Source organism: Astatotilapia calliptera, chromosome 6 (assembly GCF_900246225.1).
Source record: "Astatotilapia calliptera chromosome 6, fAstCal1.2, whole genome shotgun sequence".
Classification (NCBI taxonomy): domain Eukaryota; kingdom Metazoa; phylum Chordata; class Actinopteri; order Cichliformes; family Cichlidae; genus Astatotilapia; species Astatotilapia calliptera.
Window position 1 is genome coordinate 40,905,351 of NC_039307.1, and position 8,906 is coordinate 40,914,256.

The 8,906-nt window shown below is 46.5% G+C and overlaps 1 protein-coding gene and 1 long non-coding RNA gene across 2 annotated transcripts; one reads left to right on the forward strand and one right to left on the reverse strand.

Moving 5' to 3' along the window:
- Positions 1–555: 555 nt before the first annotated feature.
- Positions 556–5,600, forward strand: LOC113024814 (integral membrane protein GPR137B-like). The gene is made up of 7 exons (XM_026172158.1): positions 556–1,383; positions 2,808–2,857; positions 2,964–3,186; positions 3,290–3,439; positions 3,747–3,875; positions 3,977–4,098; positions 4,811–5,600. The coding sequence occupies exons 1-7, from the start codon at positions 985–987 to the stop codon at positions 4,923–4,925; spliced, it is 1,188 nt and encodes a 395-aa protein (XP_026027943.1). The 5' UTR covers positions 556–984; the 3' UTR covers positions 4,926–5,600.
- A 2,668-nt stretch (positions 5,601–8,268) lies between these two features.
- LOC113023390 (uncharacterized) lies at positions 8,269–8,869 on the reverse strand. Its single transcript, XR_003272567.1, has 2 exons — positions 8,739–8,869; positions 8,269–8,640 (listed from the first exon to the last, which is right to left on the reverse strand). It is a non-coding gene; the product is annotated as an uncharacterized LOC113023390 (long non-coding RNA).
- Between the last annotated feature and the right edge of the window lie 37 nt (positions 8,870–8,906).

Consider the following 8,906-nt stretch of genomic DNA (forward strand, 5'->3'; position numbering starts at 1 on the left):
GAAAGATTGGCTGGCTGCTGTTCTTACTCAGGGTTGTTCGAATGTTAATCAAACCAGCATTTCTGTGAGTGTGCAGTGCATGGACCATATCCATCCATCCAATCCATCACACAACTGAAATATTGTGACCTATTACTCTTTACAAAAACGGAGACCATTTATATTCACAGTTTATTATAACACTTCGTAAGTAAGGTAATAATAAGGTTATAAAAAGTGCAATTAGAGAGTTCTTAAAGCTGTAAGTCTGCTACACTGTTCAGAGAGTCACATGGAAAGAAGCACGTTAGTCAGATTCTACATTCAACTGTTTTTTATTGAAGCATGCTTTGATTTCTTTTTTTAAAAATCAGTTATCAACAACAATAGAGATGTGATATTAATTTTATTAAAATAAAGTCTGCATTACAGTATCAGTCGGGTAATAACTGGATACCTCATTCATCTACGTGCACACTGAGTTAGTCCATCATTCCCTCATTTCTTTATACAGACATGGGTGCAACACTCTAAACCAGCATCAGTCTGTCTGTGTGACGCTGCTGTGACACAGTCGGTCGGGGTGTGTGTGTGTGTGTGTGTGTGTGTGTGTGTGTGTGTGTGTGTGAGGGGGACCACAGATTCCAGCTTACCCCTCTCTCCTTCCAGATCCATCTCTCCAGTTTCCTCCCTGCAGCATCCCTCCTCCTGCTAAGCCAATCCCCTGGTGCACAGCAGCATCATGTGACCAACAACTACCAATAGTGTACTACCAGGCACCGGCAAAAAGAGGGGAGGTGTCTCTCTGTGTTCTTCTTCTCTTCACTGTGAGTCAGACGGCATCCCTGGATGAGAATGGATGGATGGACACGCAGGATTCATCTGACTAGCACAGAGAGGTTTCTCCTTTTTATTTCCCCCTGAGGAGGAAGCGTGCTGCTCCATCTTTAACACCTACTGCATCCCTCCCTCCTTCCCTCCCATTGCTACTGGCACACAGAGGAGATGAATGGGGAGGCGATGGACCCGGCACAAGAGCAGCAGCAGAATGCCGGTAACACCTCCCACCTACCTCCCCCTCCAACCATCACACCGGCCATTCCCCCCTATGTGAAGCTGGGTCTGACCATCGCCTACACCGTCTTCTACTCACTGCTCTTTGCCTTCGTCTATGCCCAGCTTTGGCTGGTGCTGCGGTACCGGCACAAGCGCTTCAGCTACCAGACGGCCTTCCTGTTCCTGTGTCTGCTGTGGGCCGCCCTGCGCGCCCTTCTCTTCTCCTTCTATTTCAGAGACTGTGTGACCGCCAATGCACTTGGACCCTTTGCCTTCTGGCTTCTGTACTGCTTCCCCGTCTGCCTGCAGTTCTTCACGCTCAGTCTCATGAACCTCTACTGTGCGCAGGTGAGCGGGCTTCTGCTGCTGTTACTGTTCTGCTGCTGTTACTGTCGTAGCAGAGACCGGTGGCTCTGGGAACGGCTAACAGGGTTCAGACTCTGGCAGGCTTTAGTCCACGCAGGCAGTACGGGGTTAATCTGCAACAAATCTGAGGTATCCTTTCATTTATTGTTGATGTGCTGCCATCTGTGGCCGCTGACGGTAAGAACATGAATGATTAAATAAGCAGGTTCCCACCTTCACTAGTCCCAGTGGCAGACAGTGGCACAGTAAAAGCCAGTCTGAATTACAGTGGGGGGTTCTGTTGACTCAGGAATCTGTGGGGCTGAAGAATGAAGTACAACAAACTGCAGTTCTTGAAACGGCCACTTGAGGCTGACTCTAAAACCGAGTCAGTGCTGTGAACATGTTTGCAGCCCGGTAGCTTTGGCCTCTGTGGATAGTTTCCTCTATACTGCATAAAGGTTTGATGTTAGGATGCTTCAGTTTGTAGGTGGATGCCCAATAGCTCATAGAGCTGTAGCTGACTGAGCTTGTGGTGCTGGAGCTTTTTGAAGTCCAACAAGTTTGTATTTCAGTTTTAGGAAGTGAAAGTGTCTGGTACATAGTCCTGATTGGTATGTATGTGGTGACCCTGCATCACTGTCGTGACATCTGTCACTGATCAGCTCTGATGAGTGCAGCTGCTCAACTAGACCAGGAAACAGAGTGTTTTCACATGAGAGGAGACTCATTAACCAGCAGCGCTTGTCTGTGAGAAAGATGACACAGGTTATTTTACTACAGTGCATTATTTCCTTAATGCGGGTACCTTCAGGAACAAATCAATGAGATGAGCTGCTGCAGGCTCTGAGGAAGCACACACAGTTTGCAATGCTTGCATGCTGAACACATGGCAGAGACAGATGACGCTGTGTGGACCGAGTGAAGCTCAGACAAAAGTCTGTGTGCTGTAAATGTCCAGTTGTTGTTTTAGAAGCGATCCAAGTGCATTTGACTGAGATTAACTTGTGACTCATTGTTCAGCCGTAGGTAGTGAAACCTGGAGCTTTTGGGGGGAAACTGTTGATCGTGCTCTTTGGCAGTGAAGCATGTTAATAAGCTTATATTATACGTGAGCTTCATTTTTGAATGACATAAAGAAGTGCTGTTTCATTTATGAGCTGATAATCTGACAAAATAAAGCTTTTCCAGCTTCCTGGTCGTGGAGGTAAAGCAACCCTGAGTGTGCTTCTCAGGAAGATCCAACTGATAGGTATTCCTTTGAATAGACCTAGAGCCTGGGTCCTGCATTAACAAAAGGAGAACAGAGTCCTGACTGGCCAGCAGTCCTTGAGGAGGCCGGGCTGTTGGACTAAATGTGTCCGTCAGATGACCTCTCAGCCCGTTTGAATAACCAGTCTCTGCCTGTCTCTGCTTCTTCCCCACAGGTTTACTTTAAGGCAAAGTCCAAGTACGCACCAGCACTACTGAAGTACAGGTAACTTGACTAACTTGTGAAATCGAAGAAGGTTGTCAAAGCAGGAAGTGGAGTTGGTATTTTCCTAGCTTTTCCAGAATCCACAGCGCTGTCTCCCCTCTCCCAGACTTCCTCTGTACCTGGTCTTCCTTTGCGTCAGTCTCATTTTTCTGGTGGTTAATCTGATCTGCGCCCTGATGGTCAAGATGACTGCTGCCGACGTGAAGACCATCGTTCTGGTGAGGGTGACCGTTAACGACAGCTTGTTCGTACTCTGCGCCATCTCGCTGTCCGTCTGCCTCTACAAGGTGGCCAAGATGTCATTGGCCAACATCTACCTGGAGTCAAAGGTAGAGTCTCCTTTCATTTACAACATGTGCTAAACTATGAGGAACGAGAGATCATGCTGCACAAAATTGTTTGAATAAACTGATGAAATGTCTCTGTGTGTAGGGAACGTCCGTGTGTCAGGTGACCCTGATCGGCATCACGGTGGTGTTGTTATACGCATCACGAGCCTGTTACAACCTGGTGGTGCTTGCCCTCGCTGACATCGAGACCATCAACTCCTTCGACTATGACTGGTACAACGTCTCCGACCAGGTTAGACCTTCATCCAGCTGTAAACAGGAGCCGGCTCCTTATGTCACCATCATGTAACTAGGACTGGGGTAGTACTCGTTGCAGAGGTCCTGCATAAAGCCGACCTGATCTCCATACATGTGTTCATTCAATCACACCCATACCTGACCTGACCTGGGTATACCATGGGTATGGCCATGTTGTGTGCTCTGCACGCATTCCCCGCTGTGTGTGTGGAAAACATGCACAGACCAGTGTGCCACTACATGTCAGCAGGTTTGGAAAGCTGTGTTTCTGTTGCCTCTGACCTGTGTGTGTGCGTCCTCAGGCAGACTTGCGGTCCTCTCTTGGAGACGCCGGTTACATCGTATTTGGGGTGATCCTGTTCGTGTGGGAGCTGCTGCCCACCTCACTGGTTGTGTTCTTCTTCAGGGTGAGACGGCCGCCTCAGGATCGGGTCAGTACTGCAGGTTCTTACAGTTGGCATGAGGTTTTCACTCTAAGTTAATGATAGGCCATCACTGTTTGACTGTTGCTCTGATGTATTTGGTCCAACAGAGCACCACGGGAATCCCTAACCACGTTCTCTCCTCCAGAGGATATTTCTTTGACAATCCTCGTCGCTATGACAGCGATGACGACTTGGCGTGGAGCATTCCTCCCCAGAACGCCTCAGCGAGGTGTGAACATCATTTCTGACTTTTCAATGTCACTGTCACTGGTACTTATGGATGCCTGTGGCTGGGTTAACTGGTGATTCTAAATTGCCCATAGGTATGAATGTGAGTGTGAATGGTTGTCTGTCTCTCTGTGGTAGCCCTGCAACAGACAACTGGGACAGGCTCCAGTTCCCCATGACCTGCATATAGCTTCAGACAGGACTACCATTAAGGCCTGGTTGTTGGACTGCTTCATTTATGGCTCCCTCTGAATGGCAATGAGGCAGGTGTAGTGGTGGGCGTGCAAATAGCAGAGATAGTGAAGGTCGACTCCATTCATCTGGACGTAGTGTTTTCAGTGGGTGTAATGAAAGTCACCTGGATGAGTGAAGAAACGTTTCTCCCACTGAAACGTTCAGATGAACAGAATCAGCCTTTTAGGATTTCCTTAGTGGAAGCTCCAGATCTCCTGTGACACAGGTCTCTGTGACAGAGCGGCTCCTGTAGGTGCGTTATGGAGCTGGCGAGTGTATAACTTGAACCCTGACTTTAAACAGTCAGCTGTGTGCCTTTGCTTGTGTCTAGATATACAATATTTGCTCCATTAAAGCCTCTGAAGGACAATGGGTCTGATTGCGATGGAGCAGAGCTGACCTGACGGTTTCACCAAAACGCAGAAAACCTGAAGCTTTTTTCACAGGCTTGGTCCTGACTGCCATATTTTCTCTGACAGCCTTTCCTCTGACTGCTGCGACTGGGGCAGCCGCCACAGCAGCTTCACCGTGCATCCCAACAGTGACGAACAGCGCCTGACCACCGCTGCCGGGGAGCTCCGCCCTTATCCATGAGTCCGCTGCTCTGTGTACAGCATCACTCTGCACTTTGACACGGTTCGGTTATTGTGTTTGTTATCGTCACTGACATAAGGCTTTGTGGAGTCACTGTAGAAAATAAAGAAGAATGTGTTACAGCAGGGGTCTCAAACTCGCGGCGCGGGGCCACTTGTAGGTGACGTGAAGAAAGATAATGCAGTTCGGCCCTGGAAGTGCGCCACGTGTCTGCACGGGCAGAGAGGACCAAAGGCTTCAGTTAGTGAAGAGTCAGTTTCTTATGCAACAATTTAAACAAACAAACAAAACACTTTCAGTAATATTTGTTTGTGTTTCCTTGTGTGTTTGTTTGTACTCCTAAAACACTAAAGTGGCCGTCCAATGAGACCACAGTGGTCCACAGCTCACTTCAGTTTGAGACCCCTGCCTTACAGGTTTCTACACAACAGTTAATCACTATGTGTCCTTAATTTTTGGTCCCCCAGCTGATCGCCCCAAACAGTCCCAGAACATCAAGTGTTTAGCTGTAAACAAGAACATCTGAATTTGGCCTCATGATGTTGGACTTTTCCCACAGCTACAATGTTGCTGCTTCTAAGACTCGCGGTATGAATATGATGTTGTGATGAATGTTTCGAGTATTTCAATGAAGATAATCCAGGTAGTGAATTAAATTGGAAACAGTTCTTTTCATGAAGTCAGCTTCTTTGTATTTATTCACACACTCACAAAGACATCCGATCAGAGACACGTCCGTCTCTGCTGTGCTGGGACACTGTAGGGGTTAGCTGATAACAAAGCCAGTTAAACGTGGCCATCATCTGCACATCTGTGTAGTCCACATTGTTCTGCTGTAAAATACTGCAGCAGGTCAAAGTTAAACAGGAAAGGAGAACAGTGCACATCACACCGGTCCTCTCATTACTATATGAAACAAAGTGGGCACTACATAAAGCTAACCTGTTTTCAGCCTGTCTAAATGTATGTTAAGCTTTCTTTTACTGTAAATGTGTGAGGGTCATTTTTGGCTGAAAAAGGTTAGAAAACCATTTTCAAACAAAAACAAGTTCGAACCATTAAAAGAGCAGGATCGTTGCTAATGTTAGCGACACAATATTAGCAGTGAACATCTGTCCAGATGTGTTTTAAAAGTAACAATTTAATGTGTTCAAATATCTTCAATGGAGAAGACCTCTGCAGCTTTTTAAAAGACGGAGATGCACAAAATGCTTCATTAAAAGTTCATCTGGAGCCACATGAGATTTGATAAAGATGATCAGGACACGCAGCAGTGTACTGCTTTACCACCTATGCTTGGCAGTGTTGACAGGTCAGCTGGGATTCCCTAACCCCAGCACATCAACTAATTCCAGTAGAAAGGAATTCATTGTGCTGCTCATCACACCATTTTAACATTTCCCCCTAAAACGACCTGGAACAACATAAACCCAGCTGCTGGTTTGCAGGACGCACACGTGTGATCTGTGTCTGAGTATTAATAATAATAATGGATTGGATTTATATAGCGCTTTTCAAGGCACCCAAAACGCTTTACAATGCCACTATTCAGTCACACACTGGTGGAGGCAAGCTACAGTTGTAGCCACAGCAGACTGGGGCTTTTTTACCCTCTTTTTACTTTGTGAGAAAAGCAGGAAGAGGTGGTGAAGAAGCCACACGTGTGGGAACGACACTGATTTAATCAGTAACCAGGCAGCCAATCACTCCACGCGTTGTATATCCACATCTGAAAATCACTTCACGGTTGGGTATCGATCACCGTTTCCACTCCCGTCAGTGCTGCACGGCTCGGGACAAGCTTCAGCTCCAGATTTCTAACAGATTTACTGCTTTTGTAAGATTTGTAACACTTCACATGTTTTGTTGTTGAGCTTTTGTGTTTGTGGTGTGAAATAAAGACATAGAGCCAGTGAAGGACAGCACTCAGTTTTGGGGGCAGACACAATAAATCAGTGAAAGGAAATGAAGAGAATAAGCAAACACCACATTCGGGTTCAGAAATATTTATTCCTCTTGTCAAATAAATAAAGTTCGCAGGTACAGCCTTTTTGACCCTTTTGTGTCGGACTTCTGAACTGGTTTGGTTTTTTAAGGCTGGTGAGTGGACTGTACAAGACTGCTGCTGGGCAAGCGAGGCTCAGAGAAAGGCAAGCACTCCCTCTCTCACACAGAGTCTCCCTGCACGCCTCTGATGGAGGCTGAGCCACAAACTGGAACTAATGTCGGGTAACTGGCCTGAAGTGGGCTAACTCACTGCCACAGTGGGAGGTGTGTGCTCTGAAGCATGTCTGACCAGTACACAGCACACACCTCATCTGCTGTCTTATTGGCTTCTAGCTGACAGAGTAACCAATGATAATACATCAATAACTGATGGGTCACATGATCACAACATCTGGATTCTGGATCTGAAATCTTTGATTCTGAAAGCTTCGAGCCATTCTTACATTTTACAGGTGTGAATGGTCCCAGCCTCGCGCCCGGCGGCAGCTCCGTGACCCTCTCACATCAGCTCAACAACCAAAACATACATAAAAATGTAAAAACCAAACTGATTTCTTAGTTTTAGGTTTCTGTTGTTGAAAGCTGCGAATGTTGTTTTTGTTTAGCACTAGAATACAAACGATGATTAAGATCAGGTGGCACACATTATAAAGCTGCAGTATTAACTCACCTGTGCTTTAAAAACAAGTCAGTCTGAATTCTTAAGCTGAAATGATCATTTCACAACACCCAGCAGCCTTAGCGGTCCAATTCATGTTCTGGTTTGAAAACTGCATCCTTATCTCAGGGCATCCCTTGCAACACACCAGCACACCCAGAGACCCACACACTGACAGCAGCATCACAGACTCACAACAAACAAACAACACAATGACAGAACAACACACACACACACACCAACACAGGCTTCAACACTGACAGACACGAACACCGTCTTGGCTGCAGCACAACCCTGTCGCAACTTCGCACCCCTTGAAACAACACTGTTGCCAACCATTCTCATGAAGACCAACCCACACTGCAGACCACACCACTCATCCTTCAGGCGCACCACAAGAGACAACAACAAACAGACAAACACAACAGAACAACCAACAAAACAGCACAACCCAACACACAGACAGAAAACACAGACAACACCAGACATTCACACACAGTTGGCAGACCCAGGCCCCTCTGCAACACACACAATGACAGACACACAGCACACACACAGACACACACACACACACACACACACACACACACACACACACACACAGAGCTGCAGCAGGATGACATTCTTATTTTTACTTCAACTTTACAAAGAAAACAAAGAGCATTAAAGAAGCTGCAGTGTGGGTTTGATGCTGCATCACAGCATTTATTCTGTTTTTAAACATCTACTCAGAGAATCAGGAAGTAACAGCTCAAAATAGCTTCAACAAGCAAAAGGATAAAAATGCAAATAAAGGCAACCCAGAATTCTTTGGTCCACCTGCTGCTTGAACTGCTGAGCAAACAGAGTTCGTCTGAAAAAGACGTTTCCCGATTAGTTTGAGGAGGTGGATCTTTTTTAATCACCGTGGGGCTGACATGGCGGTTTGTTTGTGTTCTGTTAACATGGATGGATCCAGCTGTGAATCATGCACAGCTGCTTTTCCTCGCAGCACCCCTGAACCTGTGCTTGTCATCCTCAGCTTCACTCGTATGAAAAGACGTTTGATTTCTGTGTGAATAAATCCAGTTTACAGTGTGAAATAAGACACTGAAGCAAAACCTCATTTCTAACACTTTTTAAACAAATGTGTCTTTAAGCCAACAGACCTGGAGCCAAACAGCAGCCAAGCAGATGGCTCACCCACCACACAGCAGGAAACAGCATCCCATCAGCTCCTCTGTACTGGCCAACACACACACACACACACACACACACACACACACACACACACGCACACACACACACACCACACACCACACACACACACACACACA

Excerpts from the sequence above, each read along its gene's own strand:
- LOC113024814 (XM_026172158.1), top strand. The coding sequence starts at position 985 with ATGAATGGGGAGGCGATGGACCCGGCACAAGAGCAGCAGCAGAATGCC. Across the intron at positions 1,384-2,807 it reads TGAACCTCTACTGTGCGCAG|GTTTACTTTAAGGCAAAGTC; the intron begins GTGAGCGGGCTT and ends TCTTCCCCACAG. Across the intron at positions 2,858-2,963 it reads CCAGCACTACTGAAGTACAG|ACTTCCTCTGTACCTGGTCT; the intron begins GTAACTTGACTA and ends CCCCTCTCCCAG.